At 46.0% G+C, this 22,218-nt stretch overlaps 1 protein-coding gene across 1 annotated transcript in view; it reads left to right on the top strand.

Annotated features, from left to right (window-relative positions):
* Positions 1-22,218, top strand: part of ARPP21 (cAMP regulated phosphoprotein 21) — a 107,593-nt gene that overhangs the window by 59,915 nt on the left and 25,460 nt on the right. Inside the window, exons 17-18 of the mRNA XM_027835884.1 lie at positions 755-1,015; positions 5,788-5,920. Of these exons, the coding sequence (XP_027691685.1) occupies positions 755-1,015; positions 5,788-5,920 (394 nt within the window). The remainder of the gene's footprint in view (positions 1-754; positions 1,016-5,787; positions 5,921-22,218) is intronic.

Below are 22,218 nucleotides of genomic sequence, written 5' to 3'. Positions count from 1 at the left end.
GAGAGAGAGAGAGAGAGAGAGAGAGAGAGAGAGAGAGAGAGAGAGAGAGAGAGAGTTGACTTAGTTTCTGGCTGGTCTAATAAACAAAACAGTTCCTCCATGGTGGGGTTGGGGGGAGGGTAATATAAATGCCTTTGCTCTCCCCCCTACACACATCCCCCAACTCCTGTGGATGGTGCGGGCTTCTCCTGACTCAGCAGCCCAGATGGAAGGGGAGGGGCATGTGGGGCATTGGTTGATGCTTCCAAGGATAGTATTGAAAAATTCTGCCCCAGTTTCTCTGCTAAGGGACTTGGGAGGCAGGGAGTGGACCTACTGAGCAAGAAACTAAATGTCTCATTTATTCCTGGACTATAGTCCCATTGAGAAGGATGTTGGGGAAAGTATATATTGGCTCCACCAACCCTGTGAGTTGGAGCGAGTCTCTTAACATCTCTGGGCCCTGTGTCTTTGTCCAGTCAGAAAAAGATGCTCGCATCTGCTCAGTTCCTGGCATCCAGGGCTTCATGATGTTGGCTCAGAATTGCCTGAAGCCCCAGGGAGAAGAGGCACCACTCTAAGACATTCAGACCCCTTCTCCATGAATTTCTTCCCCCTTTTCCTCACCTCATCCCCTAACATTTTCTCTTGACTTGGAATCTGTGGTCCTGATCCTCCTCTTTGCCCTGCCCTTCCCTCCCCCCCCACTCCATTGCTAGGTATAATATCCAGAAGTCACTTTGATTCATTTCTTTGTTTGCTTTCTGACTCATAGAGAGATGACATAGCCACACAGTTCAGCCAAATAAGCCTGAGCCGACAGTCATCAGGAGACACCCCTGACCCTCCAACTGGCCCCGTCTACCCGCAGCCCATCCTGCAGCAGCCAGGACAACAGCCAGGCTATGTCCTCACCTCAACGAGTCAGCAGCTTCCTCCTGGAGGCTTCTCAGGCTCAGGGCCTTCCCTCTCCCAGCAAGTCCTCCAGCCTTCCCCTGCACCCCAGGGCTTCATCCAGCAGGCTTCCCCTGCCCAGGTAAGTACACTCAGCTGGCGCACTTAAGTCCAGCCTAGACTGGGTTTGGCTGCCATGTTGATTTGCATTCGCTGAACTGTATTTTCATGTCCACCTCCACGTCGGTGTCATATCCTTTCTCTGACAGTCAGAGTTATAGTGCTACTACAACACACTTTGAAAAACTGTAGAAAAGGCTGAGCAATGGATGGTCATTTGATTAATAAATGGTAAACAATGATTAAATTAGGTCACTTCCCATTGTTCATCCAAGAGTGGCCCCATGACAGAGCCCAGGCTACCTTGTGCAGGGGAAATGTGGCACAAGAGGAGAGCTCACAGGGATTAGAATACCTGTAAGAGCCTCTTTTCTGGGGCGGTCGGGCTGTGACCTCAGAGAAGGCTCTCAGGCTTGAGCCTTCTGCTCCCAGCTCTATGGAGATGGATGCTTTGTGCCACCCAAGGACTCCTTCTCCTCAGATTCCTCTCTCCAGACTTTGTCTTGCCTCTGGATAGGCAGGAGGAAGGGAAGTGAGCCTCCAGTGTCCCAGCACTCCTATAGGCTGCCATGGGTGCTGTTCATCATCCTTAATTGGCCCAAACATGTAATACACCACAGATCAGTGATTTTTACTGTTTCCTCCAAGATGGATGGTATTTTACAGCTCACCACCAAATACCCACAGCCTTCTCCTGGGGATCTGAGCAGGATGGCACAGGTGATTACTGTCAGGAAGCAAAATGGGGAGATGAAACTCCTGGCCCATTTTCCAGTTACACACATATGACCAAAGTCCAGCCTCATTAGGAATCCCTAGCTTGTGTGTCCTATTCAGAATTCAGAGTGTGGTTTCATTCTCCTCTTGTCACTGGACTCAGGTCATGAATAAATTACTCTTTAGAGACACAAACCACTGCACCACTGAAGGAGACCACAAACCATTGCTAGTTGTCTTCAGAGGGAGGGCTCACATGACAGTAGCTCACCCTCAGTGGTCCTCACTGATTTTGCCTCTTCTCAAATCTGATTAGAAAGGCAGGTTCCTCTGGCTCAGGGCTCTAGTGCTTATGGGAAAGACAGTTGCATCAATACACAAGTCACCAACCTCAAGCATCAAAAGTCTTAAGGGCAGAACTTTGGTGCCAGATGTTCTCACCACTCTGCATCCCACATTTATGACCCGATTCTACCGTCCAAGGCAACATATGGCAGAATAGAGCACAGAGGACTTCACCCAAGGCAGGGGGGACGGGGAATAGAAGACTTTGCTCAATGGAGACATTTCAGTGCCATTGTATTGAGGAAGAAAATGTACTGCAAAATCCCTAGAGTGTCGTAATCAATCTTTGGGAAACGGCAAGAGCTCAGGGCAGGGAGAGGAATGAGAGGGCAGGGAGAGGTCCACAATCCCTCTGGATTACAAGACATTCCCTGATGGGGCTTATGAGCCCTGTAGCAAACAAAGGGATTGATGAGAGCACATGGTGTGATTGGGGAGAGGGGGACAGCCAGCCCTGAGCAAATGGTCCATCCATAGACTCACAGGGGGAACACCAGGAATCTAAGGGCAGCAGGTGAAGATGCTCAGGTAGTGGACCTCTCCAGTCATCTCGCATTGCCACTTGTGATCCTGAAAACAAATTAAATGTTCCATTTCTCCTATGTATATATGGTCCAGAGATGGGATAATTCTAATCAGTATTGTCCAAAAAAATGGAATGGATAAATACCCCTGAATGGTAGTGAGTCCTCTATCACTGTAGGTATTCAAGTAGACTGCATGAACACTGGGTATGGGGTAGACTAGATGACCTCAAATTCCCCTTATGGATATGAGGTTCTAGGATTCTATAGACATTTAAATATATGTCTTTGCCCCAAAGAGGAGAGGAGGACATGACAATATCAATAAAAAAGAGATGTCCACTGCTTCTGACTCATCCCCTTTTCCACATGTGAGATGGGAGGGGCTGAGCAGGCTGTGCCAATGGTTGTGGAGGCAGCAAGCAATCAGACACTCTGAGCATTGATGAAACACCTATTATGCACCAGGCCCAGTAGGGCTGGGGTCAAAACTGAAGGAATTTTCGAAAAGGATGATCACTTGTTTGGAGTAAGACAAGAACCTGACTTTGTGTGCACGCGTTGACTCTCAGGTTGACTGTCCTCTCCCTCCCCTAGTTTAACCTAATTTGTTTTCTTTTGTCGTGCAATTGTTTTCAGCACTTTAAGCCAATAATAAGCTAACATGGAAACATGACATGCTGCCCTTGGTGATCACATGTCACATGCCTTGGACAACTTCAGGCCTTAAGGCTATCTCCTTGGGATAAAGAGGCTGAGGTGTGCATCTTTCCAGATGCTTAACTAAAAATTCAGTTGACAAAGTGTTTCAGGCTCTTCTTATGGAAATGAAGTAGTGAGTTAGGCAATGGGACATTTGAATGGGATTTGAAAATGGCCAGACCTGAAGAGTGGTCACTAGTGGTTTAAGGGCACAAGAAGGAGATCTCCAGTGGAATGTCCCAGGGAACTGCGCTTGACCTCAGACTATTTATCCATGACTTGGCCAAAGGAATAGATGCTTACTTATCAAATAAGAAGGTGACCCAAAAGCTGCCACATGGGAGGGCAGTCAGTAGTCAAAAAATCTGGACAGACTAGAATATGAGGCACCAATATGCAATCAGGCTAAATGTCAAGGTTTTCCTATAGGGTCACACGCATAAAGTAGGAAGGAAGAAGATGTCATGTGTTTAGTAGATGAGGGTGTCCCTGATGGTTTCTGCAGTGCATTGTGACAATCAAGATAGCATCTGTGATTTTAGACCACATTAAGAGAGGGACTAGTCCTTAGGGACCCAGCCCTGTTCTGAACACCTTTGGAGCTTGGTTTTCTGCTCTGGGCATCCCATGGTGGGAAGGACATTGTTAAACCGGAGAATGTCCCCAAGTGAGTACACAGCATGGTGATGGCAGATCTGGAGTTGATGCCATGAGAAGCATCAAGTAAAAGAATTGGGGACATTTGTCCTGGAAACGAAAAAGCTAAGAAAGTGGGGAGTATGTAAAGATGGTTCTCTTTGAGTAGCTAAACTCATAGAAAAGGGGTGCTTAGGCTTGTGCCATTTGATCCCAAAAGGCAGAAGTAGGGGCACTAGGTAGAAAATGTAAAAGAAGCAAATTTAGGCTTTAAGTCAGGAAAAGTTTTCTTATGGTCACACTGTCCCCAAGAGGAATGGGCTGCCATGACAGGTGGTGAGCTCTCCCAATTTGGAGGCCTTTGAGCAGAGGTTATGTATGGGAGGAGGAAATGCTTGTTCATTTGGGGGGTGACGCTAGATGTCCTCCACTCTGAGCATCCTGCATTTATGAGGCTATTCTGAAGGCTGTGCACCATTCCATCCAACAAACAATCCCCTAGCCTCACCCACCACCCCACCCATTCCCCAACAGAAGCAAGGCCTGGAGGAAGTCTTGAAGTCGTCATAATTGCTTTATCTGAACTCAGTCTCCTGAAATGTTGCCCCTAATTATGTGGCCTGAGTAACAGAATCTAAGAGGTCAGACCCGTCCATGACCAAGGACCTGCTCTAGAATGGCCAGTGCTGAGGTAGCTTCTCTGTAAAGACTTCCAAGGAGAGGGACCCACCACCTTCTGAGGCCAGCAGCCTCATTCTGCTTATTGGCAGTGAAAATAGTTAGGGGTGTGTGTGTGTGTGTGTGTGTGTGTGTGTGTGTGTGTGTGTGTATGTGTGCACGCAAATATCAAGATAGAATCTGCCTCTTTGTCCTTTCCACCCATCATTGCCACCTCTGACCTCCAAGACCCTGTAGACCAAGATATCTATACCTACACCTGCACTTCCATCTATAGCTGCAGTTTTGATCTGGGTCAAATTTATTTGTATGCCAAGCCTGAGAGTATCTTGGGACTTTTTCACCCTAAGTCAAAGATCTCTGTGAATCTCTAATTTCCTTCAGCTGCAGCTTGACTCCCATCTCCTATGTGAAGCTTTTCCTGATTCCCCAGTTACTAAAGTCTTCCCCCAAAATTCCTTTGTATTTATTTTACATACACTTATATGTAAGCAAGTTGTCTCCCACCACAGAATGCAACGTTCTATCTATACTTCTGTCTACACCTTCATCTACCCAAATATCTACATCTATACCTACATTCCCATCTGTATCTGCATCTACACCTATTCTTCCACCTACATCAACACTTCCATCTATTCTTGTGACTACACCTACATTTCCCCTCCTCAAGCACTACCTTAGATTGTGAGATCCCCTAGTATTTGCCTGAACATTCTTGTTTTAATTGTTCAAGTCTAATTTTAAGCTCTACAAACAGGCATTAAATGATGATTGTGAACAAGGCACTCTCAGGTTTCCGAGACAGAAACAAGACAGGCTCTGCCTTCAGGGAGATGACATTCATTCACCTACCTCAGGATGTTCATTCTAACTGGTATGGTATGCAGAGCGCATACCATAGGGGTCAGGGAGCCAGGACTAAGACCCAGCTGTAATGAGGCTGCTCTGAATGAGGAATTGTTGTGGAATGACATTGGGAGGACCAGAAAGTAGAGACCAGATGCTGGATAGGCAGCACCCAGTGATGACTGAGTCTGAGAGGGAGGGAGAGGCAAAAGTCAAAGACAAGCCTCAGTCCTACCTAGAAGCTTAGGCTGAGGTGCCCTGAGGGAGGGAGCAGGTATTTCCGCCCTTCAGAGCAAAGCGCACTCATGCCCATTTGTGGCTCTCTTGCCCTTCTCCCCTGCAGCAGATGCCAGTGTACTACTACCCATCTGGTCAGTTCCCTACCTCATCACCTCAGCAGTACCGGCCCATGGGCTCAGTCCAGTATAGTGCCCAGAGAAGTCCCCAGATGCCGCCACCAGCTGCCCAGCAAACAGGTACCTGCGCCTGCTTTCCTTTCACAGGGGGCTCTTTACACTGGCCTTTTCCCAATGTTTCCCAACTGGCCTTTGGACACCAGGGTTTTGTGGGTCGGTTGAGAAGTTGTGCCAAGGGCTGTTAGCCTTGAAAACAACATGAGGGGAAGCTTAGGATCCTCTGCTCTTTCAGGAGCCTCTGTTATCTCTGTTTAAGCCAATGAGTTCATCCTCTCAAACAAAAATGATGCCAGCACTTTCCTGGAGAAGAATTTCCATGTTTTCTAAGGCAACAGAGAGAGAGAAAAAGACAGAGAAAGGTCTAACTGTGTCTCCTGCCACCCAAGAAGTGAATCAAAACCAGGTGAAAATGTTGCCTTTCATCTGGAACTGACACCCTTCCCCAAAGCTGCGTTGTCTGTGGGCATTGACGAGGTGACCCCAGGAATCCATTTGCTCTCCAGCCAGCCAGCTAGCCAGCATCCAACTGCACCAGACCTCTGCGGTGAGCAAGTGTGCAGCGGGAAGGGGGGCCGTTACACTGTTAGAGAGTGAGTAGCAGGTCTCACAGTGAACCGGTCTCTTTCCCTGCTGTGGCCTTCCCCCATGGATTTCCTTCCACAGACAACAGAGGAAGTCAGCCTGTGGATAATGACCTGTGCTTCTTTTCCTGCTGCCCACATGGCCAAAGACGGTGGACCATAATGTTGTCAGCACACAGGACAGAGCAATAGTGCAGACCACAGAGCGTTGGGTTACTTGTCCTGCCCACTACACTTAGGCTGTAATCAGTAAGTGTCAACTGCATTACAGGAGTGCACCCCACCCCACTTTATCCATGTATGTTCTTCTCTGATGACCTTTGCTATGATGCCAGTGCACAGTAACTATGGAATGATCGGAGCATAGAGCTCACCAAGGGCTACAAGTCTATGTTCTCATTTGAGCCTCTGAATAACTCTGGGAGGTAAGTGCTGTAGGTATTGTCATGATGCTTCTTCAAATGAGGAAACTGAGGCTCAGAGAGGCAAGCCTAGCCCAGTGTCACATAGCTTATAAGTGTTAGAAGGGGGACCTGAATCCAGGCTTCCTGGCTCCAAGTCTGTCCTCCCATCCACTATAGTAGGCTGCCTCTCACAATGAGCATGTCATGAAGCCCAGAAGGCCATTGACATCCTATTAGGTGTCTATATGCATGGTGAGAATGCAGGTATCTGTAGCCATGGCCTTGAATCCAGTAGCTATGGAAGGTGAGGGTATTTGCTCTCCCTCTGAGATCATAATTCAGCTCTAGGAGTCAGCTATGGGAAATGCCCTGGGTGTCCTACTGCTACCTGACTCCAACAATCTTTGAACTCAGCACAGACAACTGAAGCTATCCCAAAGGGTCTGGAGCCACTTTAAATACAACAAAATGCTTGTGAGCTGCTGAGCAATGCAAAGAGCAGAGGACCACTTGGGACTGGGGCATGTCCTTAGAGGTCCTCTAGACACCTACTTATTGACTGACATCTAGTCCAGGGCCTTTTAGCCAGTCTTCTGGGCTCTTTTATTCTATGGGAGGGATAAAATCCATATTCAGAAAAGTAAATAGAGCTTGATTTGAGGGTAGAGAGGGAGAGGGGAAGAGGGCATCGTATTATCATTTACTGTAATAAGAGTCATGAAGAGCTGGGTTCAAATCATGCCTCAGACTATGTCTTGTTGCATGCCCATGGGAAAGTCACATAACTTCTCAAAGTCTCAGTTCTTTCATCTATAAAATGGGGTTAATGATTGTACATAACTCACAGAATTGTTGTAAGGATCAAATAAAAGACTGCAGGCCAAATACTCAGCAAATGAAAGAGAGATTGGTCATTGTATTCCTGGCCCAGCTGGGTAGAAATTACAGAGGCAAATTTATACTTGATTTTAGAAAAAAAATCTAAAACTTAATAAAAAGCCTTCCTAATAATTAGAGCAATCTGAAAATTGAATGGTTTGCCTTGGTGGATAGTGAATCTCTCTCTAGAAATATTCTAGCAAAATTTTGATGACCACATTGAAAATATTTCATAGAAAAGTCTAATTCATGTTGGCTTTGAGATCCTCATTGACTTCTGCATGAAGTCATATCAAAGGTAGTTGGAAATGCTAGTCTGGAAGAGAAGAAAATGTGAGGTCTGGAAATGTACATTTGGGGAGCTGAAATGATGACAATGGATATGATCATCAAGGGAAGAAAAGACAACAGAAGCTAAGCCTTTGGGGGGATGCACATCATAAGAGTTTGAGAAGAAGAAACAATCTTAAGGGAGGAAGAGAATGAGTGGACGGAGAAGCCAGAAAGAATGAAGAGACTGAGTACCTTGGGAGTTAAACTGGGAGAGTAGCAAGAACATGGTGGTGGCAAGTGGCAACAAATGTTACAGAGAAGAAAATGAACGTAAGGACATAGGAAAGGCTACTTGATCTGCCATCATTGATCCTCAAAAGAGGAGTTCCATTCAAATGGGGAGAAAGAAGCCTACTTACAAAGGTTTCAAGGGAACATAGGTGGCAACAAAGTTGATATGATGAGTATTAATAACTTTTCTGGAGTCCTCAGGATCATCTACTGGTTGTCTCATTTCCTTTCTAATAGATTGTAGTGACTAGAAAGCCTCTTTCTGACAAGGGAAAGTTGATAACTCTACTCATAGTCATATGTGGAAGCTATGAGCCACCATGCCCAGCTAAGGAGGTAATTGAATGAAAGTCAGAAAGGTGTCATCATTTTACTTTTAATTTCATTTATTTGTTGCTGAATCAGTGGGAATCAATCAACAAATTTTTGAGGTTCTTACTATGTGCCAGACTATATGCTAACCTCTGGGGACACAAGGACAAAGGTGACCCAGTCCTTGACCTCTAGACCATTACATTCTATTGTGGAAAATACCCTGCGTATGTACATAAGTGCATGCAAAATAAATACAAAGGAATTGGGGGGAAGACTTTAGTAACTGAGAAATCAGCAAAGGCTTCACATAAGAGATGGAACTTGAGCTGAATCTGAAGGAAACTAGGGGATTCTGAGAGTACAACATGAAGAAAATGTGCATTACAGCCTTTTGTTTCATACAGCTGACTTAGGGTTAAAAATTCCCAAGCTACTCAGGCTTGGCATGCAAATGAATCTGGCCCAGAATTTAAGTGACTGAGATAAGGACAGTGGCCTCTACCTACCAGGCCACCATGCTTTGTCATGCATGGGTGGCTATCAATAAGTTTCCCAGGATTTAATCACCTTCCAGAGGAGTCTGGTTATTCTCAGGAGGAAATAAGTAGTTATAGTTAGTTGAGGTCTCAATTGATTACTTTTCATATATGGGAAACCTGAGCAAGTACCTAGATAGATGAGGGTAGAGTTGGTGGAGAGGCATGGCCAGACAGACACACAAAGGGGTGGGAGTGGGGAGCAGATAATATTAGGAAAAATTTCCAGCATGTATTTAGTTTGTAAAATGTTCCAACTTTGAACTTTGAGAGGTTGAAACTTGATCTGGCACCAGTTGTTTTGCTATGAAGGTCATGGGCGTAATGGTATTGAAGTATGCTTGATTTCTTCTTGTAGCTAATGTTTAAAAGCTGATAGTCCAAACCAAATGTCTAGCTAAGCACCTTAATGGATAATGGACCCCTCCCAGTATTGGAAAGTGAAAATGCTAGGAAGCTGGAGCTAACCTAGATAAGACTTTACTCAAATAACAAGTAGTCACTCAGAGAAAAGATAAACTTACTACATGCCTCTCACCTTTTGTTTTTCTTTACCAAAAGTGTGTTTGTCAGCATCTCTGAGTAACCCATTTGGAGGTTGGGAAGGTAGAACACAACCTGTTTCATTTTCCATGGCTATGTTTAAGATTTCAAATTATAGTAGAGACCAAAACCATGAGAAGGCAATCTTAAAAATGTCCCTTATTGCCAAACACCAATTCCACTTTGACTGTGCTTATTTAAGCTTATTTAACACACTCATGCCCACTTTTCTCCTCCCCCATCTCCAAGCTGCAACGAACAATACTTTAAAACACTGATGTTAATGTCAGGTTCCATATTTGACTCACTCTTAATTGAATGCTTAAAACTGTCATTATTATTATTATTAACATTTAGAACTGATCTTTACCTAGCTTATTTTAACTCATCATCACACTGCTACTTTGGAAGACTGATGACTTCATTGATGATAATATTCATTGCCATCCACCATGTACCCATGCTTCTCATCCTGGGCACCTAATTCTTAAGCTTGGTTTTCAATAGCTATTATAGAGGACCAAATTGGTGCTTGAAGATTTGTCATTATTTTAGTATCTCAGAGTTGCCAGGGTCTCTCTTAGGCTGTCATTATGTTAACCTTCATTCCCACTACATTGATATATGGAGATGACAGTATGGGCCAATAGGAAATGGGTTGGATCTAGAGATGAAGACATGGGGGAAAATCCTGGCTCTTGGACATAGTGGCTATGACTTTGGGCAAGTAACTTAACCTCTCTGGGTCTCAGTGTCCTCACCTATCAAATGAAGAGGTTTGAATGTATGACACTTAAGGTTACTTCCTCTTCTAAATGTATGATCCTACAACCAAGGGAAGAACACTGAGGTGAGGAAGGTTATCTTAAAGAAGGGAGAGGCTAAAGCCAGAAAGATAACTCAGGATGCTATCAAAATAATCCAAGAAATAAGGGCCCAAACAAAGGTTGTGAAAGTAAGAATGAAGAGAAGGGAGATCCAAGAGGTGTACATAAATTGGGGAATTGGAATTGACAAGGCTTAGTGATTGTCCTCCAAGGAATGAGGCCATTGGGTGAGAGGTGACCAAGAAATGGATGACAGTGGGTGGTGAATTATTGCCATGGGATGCTCAGGAAGCAATTGTTTGGAGTAACAATAACAATAGAAGGCTTGTGGTCCCATGTTGTGGATATAGAATCTGGCAGAGTATCTACCAAGTTTTGTTCAACCTGATGCCTCCTCCCCACTGGTGGTAATTCTCATGGACATGAAATGAGATGGCCATGAGGAATCTGGAAAGTCTTTCTAATAGTCAGGAAGCCTTGGGAAAGAAGCTAAAAACCATAGGGTCAGAGATTGTGTTTTGGCCAATGGTGTTTTCAGATGAGTCAGAAGCTTTAGAAGAGAAAGGCACATGTAGGAAGGGCACAGCTGCTTAAAAACGTGATGTTTCGGGGCAGGATTGATATTTCTGGACCCAAATGGGAAAAAAATGGAATATCTATAATGTAGGAGAAAGCAGATATGGCCAGAAATTCACAAGGGACACGACCCAGGAGAGGAGATAGCAATGCAACCAAAGGTATCAGATGCTAGAAATCCTATAGCAAGAAGGCTACCAATAAAAGCGAGGGGCAACTTATTAGTAGGTAGAGTTAGCTGGCTAGATGATAGAAGGATGTGTGTGTGTTCATGCTGTACTGGAATAAAGAGGATGATCAAAGGAGGCAAGGGCTGCTGCTACTCTAATGGATGGAATGACATTTGCACTCAGTGAATAAGCATTAATTAAGCACCTATTATTTTCCAGACATTGTGCTAAGCCCTGGAGATGGAACGGGGGAGAAAACTTTTATTTTGCTTCTGTGCTTTCTGCCAAAATCTCTGACTGCAAATTATGGGATAGAAATGGCTAATAGGGAATTTATAGCCAAGAGAAGTGAGGAGGTAGTGAGAAAGTCCTTAGCTTCCCTGATAGATTCAAGCCACCTTGGATAGCCTCAGGGACAGGAAGAAGTATGGCATTGGTTACTGAGCTGTTGTCAATCAGTTCTGATAGGCAACGTAGAAGGGAAGGGAAAGAGAGAAAGGTCAAATATTCTGATTTTCATAAAATGATAAAGAATTCAACCTCATTATCACAAAATGGGTTCAAATCAGATCAAGAGGTGGTGAATATCCAGGTCTAGTCTGGAGAGAGTTCTGCTGTCCTCTCTCTGGGTTAAATCTCTGTTGGATCAGTGAGTTTAGTTCTTGTAGAAAAGACATTCTACAGTATGTGTCCAGAAGGCTGCAGCCAGGATGAGAAGGGTTTTGTGGTCCTGCCGTGTAAGGATCTGATAAAGGGATAAAGTCTGCTTAATATAGGGAAGGGGAAACAGGGAAATACAGAATAGGCAGCTGCAATATATAAAAGAATAATTAACATTGCTCTCCTTGACCCCAGATCTAGGAGCAATGGGGCAAGTTGCAAAGAGACAAGTTGAGGATTGAGTTCGGAAACAACCTCTTAATAACTTACTCGATCCAAACTGGAATGAGCCACCATGTTAATCACTCCCCCTTCACTAGAAGTCTTCACATGAATGCCATTTGGTGGGGGGAGGGGAAGGATTTTGTATTTGAGAGTTCTGGTTATCTATGGGTTGGACCAGATGGCCTCTGAAGTATGAAGAAGCTTGGAGACTCAATTGGTACCAAGATCTGAGTAGCATGCTGGCCTGAAGGGGCCTGTGCAGCTGGTGTCTCTCCAAGTGATGCCTGCTCTGCTGCTTTGGACAGGGCCAGAGAATGGATGCTGAAGTGACCCTGAGGGGCCTTGACATAGGATTCTAATCAATCATTCACTAAGCATCTTCTGTAGGCATGCATCAGGCATCATTCCTGGCTCCTCTGAGGGATGAAGAGGTGTATCAGTGTATTTCTTGTTTTCAAACAACTTCTGATCTAGTGGGAAGGTAAGGGAGGTACAAAAGTAAATGCAATCCAAGGCAGATAATGGCTCATGGCTCATGGAGTGAGCAGCTCCTCCTCGCGTGGCCATCAACTCTCCTAGGCTCAGATTTTGCCCACCCTTATCACAGGCAGCAAAGACCCTCCCAGAAGCCTCTGATCAAGCATCAACCTTTAGTGGGTGGTCAGAGGACACACATTTCCTTCCCCACAGAGCCAGAATGTGCATGACCAACTCCATGGGAAGGGCCTCAGGCTAATGCCTTGAAACAAATAAATAAATGAGCCCAACAGGATTGGGTCTACACCCAATGGGGATAATGACATGGGAGACAAATTAGCAAAGTGCTCTAAGAACTTAGAGGAGAAGAGAAAGAGAATGAATCAAAGGGGGGCTTCCTAGAGAGAGGGGCTGTTGAACTGATGCTTTAGGACTAGATTGGACTGTCAGAGGTTGAAATGTGTATTAAGCAGCTGATGGGGTGAGTGGGGACCAGATCAATGATGACTGACCCCCCCTTTGTAACAAAGAAAGCACATTTCTTGGGATGCTGAGAGAAGAATGAATCTCCTCTGTAGTGTAGACCCAATCCTGTTGGGCTCATTTATTTATTTGTTTCAAGGCATTAGCCTGAGGCCCTTCCCATGGAGTTGGTCATGCACATTCTGGCTCTGTGGGGAAGGAAATGTGTGTCCTCTGACCACCCACTAAAGGTTGATGCTTGATCAGAGGCTTCTGGGAGGGTCTTTGCTGCCTGTGATAAGGGTGGGCAAAATCTGAGCCTAGGAGAGTTGATGGCCACGCGAGGAGGAGCTGCTCACTCCATGAGCCATGAGGCATCTGATCTCTTGAGACAACCTCTATTGTGATTCATCCCACCACAATCAATCACAGGGACCAAGGGGCCAAGTAAACAGAAGCTATCTGTCATCACTCCCCATGGTGCCCAGTGTGGGCTCCACAGCAGGTGGTATGCCCAGTAGATTGGCCATCATGTCTGTCTATCTGTCTGTCTCCACAGAGAGATGATAATAACCCATTGCCAGCATCTGTGGCCTCTGTAGGAACAACACTTCTCACTGGCTTCTCATAGGGGATAGGTCCTGTTGCTTCTTAATGGAGCCATTGATGTTGTATAATTGGCATGCTCAAGACCGCATGACCATGAAATCTCAATTTTTAGCTTAGTTTTTAGTGCCAATGCAATGCAAACAGCTTTACCTTCGGGAGTAGCCTGATACCCTCTAAGACATGCTAGACTTGGAGTTGGAAAGACTTGAGTTGGAATCCTGCCTGTGATATTTGGTAGCTGTATGACCCTGAGTGAGTCACTTAACCTCCCTCTGATTCAGTTTGCTCATTTGTTAAAAAAAAAAAAAAAGAGGTAATTATAGCATTTACATGACAGGATTAGTGTGAGGTTGAAATTAGATAATATCTGTAAAATGCTATAGAAATGTCATTATTGCTGTCCTTAGTAGCCTTAAATTCATTTTCTGCCCATTGGCCTGCTTAGAAAATCAGGAAATTAGGAAATCCCTCCCATTCCCAACCCCTCCCTGCCCTAAACTGTTTATTTATTTTAGGGTCAGGTAACTGAGAAAAAGAGGTTGACCAGTACAGTTATAGGACAGTGGAGACAGGCTTTGAATATAAAGGATAACGATCATGGAGCAGGTGTGGGACTGAGCTGAGCCCTCCAGGGTGATGGCCCTCATTACATAGGTTTCATTCTCCTTTTATTTACCTTTTGATGAGTCAGAAGAGTTGGCAAGAGATGGGGTCACCAGATTGTGTCTGTATTTTTCATGCTTCAAATCACATTCGGCCACTTGTTTTAATTTTAAAAAACCCAACAATCTTGTACCTAGCTATCCTTTCTAAAGGTGGTTTTGGAGGGAGAGAGATCAAGGAACTGTGTAGAAGCAGCCCATTTTCACTATGGGGTCCAGGCTGTTTACTTGACAAAGGAATAAAGTCTTTGAAAGTCTCAGAAAGATTTAATTTGGTGTTTTCTGTGGACAGCAGTGAGTGGCACGTGGCTGGACTAGTTTGGCTCACTGCTTGCAACACTGCAGTAGCACAGGGTTTCTATGGAAATGCTTGAGCTCAGCTTTCTCTTGGATCCTAATTATTCCATTTGCAAAAACAGGAACCCAGGAATGAGAAATGTTGTGCAAGGATTATGAGAATAACTGTCATTATTAGCAGCAGTAACAGGGGGAGGTATTTATAGACTGACAAATTTGTAGCCAGCAGATTCTAAGACCACACAGGCAGCCAATTCCTTTATCCCAAGAGTCTGGAGCATTTGATAAATTCAAATTCAATCAGCATTTGCAAAGAACCTACTGTGTTCCAGGCCCTGAGGACAGAAAAAGAAATGTGTTTGGAAGATGTTCATGTTTATTATTTGTGGGCTCATGAATGAAGGTCTGTGGGTGCTGTGGAATGCTAGTTTGGCTTGGGCTTCACTCATGCCTCCATCTTAGGAGATGATGTCTGGAAAGTGGCATCAGCTTGAAGAAAGTCACAGGGAGTACTCTGTCTCCAGAAGAAAACACAAAAAAACAGAGCCTTGTCAAAGCCCCCATATTTCGGTTTGCTTAGATGCTCTGACCATGGAGATAGAAATCTTTCTGTCTCTGTCTCTGTCTCTCTGTCTCTGTCTCTGACTCTCTGTTTCTCTCTCTCTCTCTCTCATCTCTCTGTCTCTCTCTATGTCTCTCTCTTTCATCTCTCTCTCTGTCTATGTCTCTCTGTCTCTCTCTCTCTGTCTCTCTCTCTCTCTCTCTTTCTCTCTCTCTCTCTCTCTCCCAACCTCTTCTCTTTTTCCTCTATCTGCTTGGCCACACTCCAACTAGACTGCTTCTTATCCTCTTTCTTGTATTGATCAATTCCTCCAGTCTCTGGAATCTTTGTCTGAGAAGCTGGCCCATTCCCTCACCTATTTTCCCAGTCATCAGTAGATCATTCTCATGAAAGACTTCTCAGCATGGTATCTGGAGGCCAGGAAGATGTGGAGGTGGCAGGGAAGGCAGAAAATACTCAGGGTAGCCTTGGCCTGGGTTCTTTCCAGTTGGTCATTGTACCTCCTGATCCCCAGGTGCCTTCAGTCCCACCTGCCCTCCAGGGTGCCTGGTGCCAATGCAGGGATAGAGCCCAAGTCTCAGAGAGGACTTCCTGCTCCCTGCTGAACAGACCTCTGTGTCTGTAGCAGCATCTGTGTGCTGTCAGCAGCCCAGACACAATACCAGCAGCCTTGGGAAGCCTAAAGCAAGATTTCTTTAGCTTTCATCTAGGGGCAGCCTAGGGCTTGGGGTGGGGTGGGGCAGGGACTGATTCAAGGAGCCTGAGGCTGAATCCTCAACTCGGCTGCATAGAAGCTTCATGACCTTGGAGTCACTCTCCTCTAGGGGAAGGGATGTGGCCAGATTCATGACCTCCTGTGGCCCTCCCAGTCTAAATCCATGACTCTGGCCAGAAAACCAGTGACTTCACTGAAATCCTTGTGAACTTCTTCTGCCTTGCCTCTTTGCCAAATTTTCAAGAAAATATGGCAAAAACATCAGAGAAACAAAAAAGAAGGGAGGCCTCGTGAGGCTGAAGGGGGCAGCTTGTGTCTATGAGGATCCCACTTTGGGAAGAGAGAAAAAGAAGAGATGAAAGTTGTGCCCTCCTGACTGTCAATGTGAAGGGGAAGAAATCAGGGACAGCTTGGAAATCCTCCCCCAGCCTCTGTGTCCTCACACCCTCCTTTACCGAGACATTCCCTTTACATTGTAACTTAGCATGCTTGCTTGGTCTCAGTGGGCCAAATGCACAATTCCTATTCTGCTCTTTGTCCCTCAAGGTCTTCCCTATAGGCTCCCATCCTGCCTAGGCTCAGGATGGACACACACTCTTGGACTTCCCGAACCAGAGCTCTAATGCCTGGCACCCCGAAGCCCCACCCTGAGTCTAGGGAGATTTTCTGTGCGGAAGTGGGAAGTTTGGGAGAAAAGAGACTTCACGGGAACTGGTGGCCTGCTGCCACCACCAGAGCATTCCCCTGGATGGGTCAGCTCTGGACCACATCCAGTTCAGCTGTCTAGGGCCATACTTGCTTATCTACTATATTCAGAAAATCATTCCTGCCCAGGGGATGGGCAGGCCTTTCTCAGAGCTGCCCAGACACATCCAGGACAGTAGCCATACTGCCCCTCCTGTTCCCTTCCCTTCAGCTAAGCCTGGGCTTTCCCATCCCTGAGAGCAGGGACTCATGACAAGGGAAGGACCAGGTGCCCTGAACAGCAGCTGCCCGGAATGAAGCACCCGTGCCCAGAGAGGAGGGAAGGGCCCCCGGGCACAGAATGAGGCAGGGGCCGCCCACCAGAGCGGCCAGGCCCTCCCATTGGGCAGTGAAGACTTCTAGCCGCAGCCATTGTTGGTGCCATCCATCAGAGTGCATGAGCAGCCTTCACACACCACACATCAGAGCCAAACCTCTTGGAATAGTGGAATAGTCGGTCCTCAGCTTTCTCCCCTCCGGCCCCACCTAATCTCATCCTCCTGCTAGCAGAAATCACTCAGAGAGGCAGGTGCGCCTCCTCCTGGGTCCCGTCGACAACCCAGAGCTCTGAGTACTGCATTCGGGGCTGGCGCGGCTGTGGGAGCTGGCATCTCCATGAATGTGCCTGCGCCGAGGAGGCAGTTTCCTGGGTAACAGGAATGCTGGGCATCCCCATGAAAATGTTTGTTCCCTGTCTCCTTCTCCTCCCCACGAGCTCCACAACTTTCATGATGCAGAAGGCTTGCATCGAGATCTAGCGCGAGAAGCCCCCGCCCCTGAGCTGCAGGCCCAGAGCAGGGACCACCAGCCCCAGCCTGATCCTGGCCTTCCTTCACGGTGCTGGCAACAGCCTGGCTGCAGCCTGAGGGTTCCTACTTGCTCCATGACTTATAGTCCCCCGAGCAACCCCCAGGAAGCTCTGCCCTTGATGACAGTGTTATCTCTTCTCTGGTATTTTTCATGGACATAGAAAACAAGGCCCAGGCCCCAGGCAGCCAATGAGGAGCCGAGAATGGATCCACCATCTTGGTTCCTTCCCCTGCACCTCTTTGTCTCCCATCCCACCTCTGCCGCCTACTAGCTCTGTGGCTATAGGCCAATCACTTAACCTCTGAGCCTTGGTTTACTTGCCTGTAAAATGGGAATGATAATAATATAGGCAAAGTGCTTAGCCAACTCTACAGATCCGTAGTCCTACTAGCTGTCACTAACATCCCTCCCATGCCCAGCGCCTCCCCTGGGGCAGAAAGGAGGAGACTGAGCCCCTCAGAGCTCAGCGACTTGCTCCAGGTCATGCAGCCAGTTATTGGCAGCCCAGCACCCCGGCTCCCAGGACAGCTCCCTTCCGTGGTGATCAAGAAGGGTTTTTAGAATCCCATTCCTAGTGAAGCGGCAGGCTGGGGATTTCCCCCTTGCTCAGGCCACTGGTACGTTCAGTGTCAACTCTTCCCCAGAGAGGAGGATGGGCAAGGGGCCTTTGACTCCAGTCTTTAAAAACAAAAGAAAAGGAATGAAATCACCCCTCCTCTCAAAAACAAGTACTTAAAAATGAATGTATGCGGCAAAGAGCAGGAGACTGAGGCAAAACCTCCTCTTTCTTCTCTTCTTCCTCCTCCTCTTCCTCCTCCTCCTCCTCTTCCTCCTCCTCTTCTTCCTCCTCCTCTTCCTCCTCTTGCGCTTGCTCCTCCTTCTCCTTCTACTCCCCCCAGAGACTGGGACTCTGGCAGGAGCCATGGACAAAAGGAGATGCTGGAGGCCTTGGCCTTTCTGGGTGATTTTATTTTTCCTTCTAAAAGGTCACAGAATTTAAGAGTTGGAAGGGGTCTCAGTGTCCCTTTGTTAAAACCATCCCCCAGAGGAATGTCCACTATATCATACCCAGAAAGGAGTTGTCTAACCTCTTCACAGGCAAAAATCACTGAGGCAGGCCAGGAGTCTTCAGCAGCTCTGAAAAGCTTGACCAGGACACTCTGGGTCCCCACGATTACCTTCACCTATGGCCAGCACTAACTGATAGCGTTCCATATGGAGATGGAGAGGTCCCCTGAGCCCTAGATTTATGCAGGGAGGAGGGGAGGTACAAGCCGGGGACAGCTCAAGCAGAACTGGGAAGAGATGCCTGCAGGGAAAAGGGCTGGGGTGCTCTAATTTGTTTGGTTGATTTTAAGATTTGGAGGATGTAGTTAGAGAGAATAAATAAAAAAGGCACTGGAAGTACTTTAAGTGAATAATTTAACAAATCTGAACAAGTAATAGTCTATAAGTGGCCCCCCAGTGTCTAAGAGGAGGAGGAGGAAGAGGGGAGAGAGGGCAGAAGGGGAGGAGGAGAGGAAGAAAAGGAGGGGGAGGAGGCCTCAGCCTCCTGTTCTTTGCCCTATAAATTCATTTTCAAGTGTTTGTTTCTGAGGGGAGGGATAATTCTGTTCCTTTTCTTTTGTTTTTAAAGAAGACACCACCCACCTCTTCCTTTTATCCATTTCCTTTTCTTTCCCTCCCCCTGCTAAAAGCACTTTATAAGATTAATCTCCAAGAACCTTTTGCCCAATTAATTGAATCAGTCTCTGTTCTTCTGTTTGACTGTAGCTCTGTCTCTATCTCTGTGTTTCTGCCTCCATCTCTTTCTATTTCTATCTTTCTTTGTTTCTGTCCTTCAAAAGTGACTGATTCTTTGACATTTAAGCTATCACTGCCTCTCAGAAGACTTATTGACCAGCTAATGCCCTCCACCAAATAACCCCTAAGGTTTGCCAGGACTTGATTTGCCTTATGTTGTTCTCACATGGAGACTCCCACAGACTTTAATATTCACTAAAATTCTCCATAATTTTGAATTCACCTGTGACAAAGCATTCCGTTGGGAAGAATGGAGGTTTAACTGTTCCAAGATCAATATTGATCAATTCACATAGAAGGAAGGAATAAATCTGAGCTACTCTGGGAGAAGAGTCTGGTGTCCACAGCTGAACTGGGCGTGAAGAGAAAAGGGAAGGAAAGGCAAAGGACCCCAAGGACATGGGCCTGGAAAATTGAGGGACTGCCCAAAGAGGTGGCCAAATTAACAGAGAAGAATGTTCAGTAGGAAAGCATTATGAGCCATTTTTAATAGGACCAGTGTCCAGTGACAGCAGAGCAGATGAGGGGAACTGTCCAGAAAGAAAGAACTGGGCCACAAGCCCAGTGAGAAGCAGGGCCACAGTGGTCAAGCTGGTGCAGATGGAGATACAGTCAATCATGTGCCATGTGCTCATAAGGTTTCCCCATGTGGTCAACCCTGATGACAATGTACCTCACCTAAAGGTGACCAAGGACAGTGTGTTTGCCACACAGAGCCCAAGGTACCAAGAGGGAGATGGCCATTTTGTCACAAAAATTCTACCATTTTGGACTGGGCTTTGAAAACTAAATGCCTTCTACCTTTTCTTCTGTGACCATATGAGCTTATTCTCCATTAGAGAATGGTCCTTCTCTCACTCTCTGGTCAGAAGTGAAGTCATCCCAATATATACTATGCTACATGAAACATTCATCCTTGACTTGTCTGAGAGATGGGTTCAGCTATTCTCCAGATTTGCCATAGCTACTTATCACAATTTTTCACCATCCACAGTCAAGGCTCAAGGCTGCAGCACCATTTTCTGTTGCACGACTATTGAGTTGAATGGCCCCTCCCATGCTTTTCCAAGGATGTCTGATCCCTGGATGACCAGGCCATTGTTAGCAGAAGAAAAGGCATCATTTGTTTTATTGTCCCTCATTACTGGTTATAGTGACAGATGCTTGTTGTGTGACAGATGTTGTTCTGCTGTCGAAAATTCCCCAGACAGATTAACTTGGGTCCTGAGGCTGTCCATGATGTCAATAGAGCCTGGCATGGTTTATTGAAGGAACAAGGATAAAGGCAGATTGCATGATTATTACACCCCAAGACTATGAAAACCAGGGGTGGGTAGCTAACACACTAGAAGACAGAGCCAGGGATCCAAAAAGACTTTGACTTACTAAAGAACATTGCCTAATGCACTGGTATTTTGTGAAGATAAATGCAAAGGCCTGCACTTGGGTTTAAAAAATAAGCTTCACTGTCTCAGCCTGGGAGCTGCCTCACAGGAACCTGAATCTAGAAGTTTCTGATGTGGGCACCAAACCTGCCTTTCTTCTCAGATGCTGCCTGCTCTTTGAAGAAGGAGGTCATGCATTGGGTGTTTCCTGTCCAATGTCCTATTTGGTTATCACAGCCAATCAGTTACTTGGATGACCCATGGAGAGATTTTTTGTTTATTATCCCCTGAAGTTTACCTGACAGGAAAGTCTAAACTATAGAGTCAAGGGGCAGCTAGGTAGTGCAGTGGATAGAGCACCAGCCCTGAAGTCAGGAGGACCTGAGTTCAAATCCATCCTCAGACCAAACACTTGACACTTACTAGCTGTGTGACCCTGGGCAAGTTGCTTAATCCCAATTGCCTAAAAATAAATAAAAATAAAATATAGAGTCAGAAAGGAAGGTACTGTGTATAAGGACTGTCTGGGAGAGAGGAATTTTCCTAGACCATTAAGATGCAGCCACAATAGCAACTCTTAGTTTAATTGCTTTTGTGGTGGTAGTCAGGGAGGAGAGGCTCTGCAGGGAGCTGATGGGGGGTTGAGAGCTCCATGTGTCTACTGTGTATCTGTGAGATCTTTACAGTGAATATAAATAAAGGGGATGTGAAATAAAAGGGATTGTGGCTGGCACTGTATACTTAGGACCTGGAGTGATTAACCGTGACCAGGGGATCATGTCACCAGCATTTAAGGAAGCCTGGATAGAGCTATCCATAGAATATAGTAAGAGGTTTTCCTCAAACAACTTCAGGAGGGGGTAAGGGGAAAAATTTAACCAAGTTAGGCCAAGCCTGGTCCACCTGAGCCCAGAGTCTTAGGGGTTCTTGGGTTACATGATCTTAGGCTATATTAAGAGTTGAGTTTCCATGAATAAGGAAGCCTAAACTATATCCTTTTGTATTCTGCCCTAGTCACAGCACATCTAGAGTACTGTGTTCGAATTTGGGGTACCACAGTTTAGGAAGAACATTGCTAAGCTGGACAGTTTCCAGAGAGCATCACAATCAGGATGTAGAAGATCATAGGGTTCAGGACATCTGAGGACCAGTTGAGGGAACTGAATACATTTTGCCTGAAGAAGAGAAGGCCCACTCAGGTCCATGAGAGCTATCTTAAAATCTTCATTCCTTAGAACACGAATTTGACTTGATTTGTTTGGCTACAATAGTAGTAATTAGGAGTAATGGGTGGGAATTGCAGGCAAATGAAGGCTGATCCACAGGGAGACACTTCCTCACATTAGAGATGCCCTAAGGAGCTTGGATCACATCCTTCTGACCCCTTCCACCTTTGGGATTCTATATTTCCACAAACGCTTCCTGAGAGCGAGGATGGGACTGGGAGCACGTCTTTGCTGCCAATTGTCTCTATTCAAGCAACTTGAATTCTGCTTATTTACAATAAGAAATAGGAGGGCGGACTCAGCCCTTTGCCTCCACCCGCTGAGGG

The sequence above is a fragment of the Vombatus ursinus genome, unplaced genomic scaffold (genome assembly GCF_900497805.2).
Source record: "Vombatus ursinus unplaced genomic scaffold, bare-nosed wombat genome assembly UNPS02014817.1, whole genome shotgun sequence".
Classification (NCBI taxonomy): domain Eukaryota; kingdom Metazoa; phylum Chordata; class Mammalia; order Diprotodontia; family Vombatidae; genus Vombatus; species Vombatus ursinus.
Note: the sequence above shows the minus strand (reverse complement) of the source record. Positions and strands in the feature narration are given on the sequence as shown.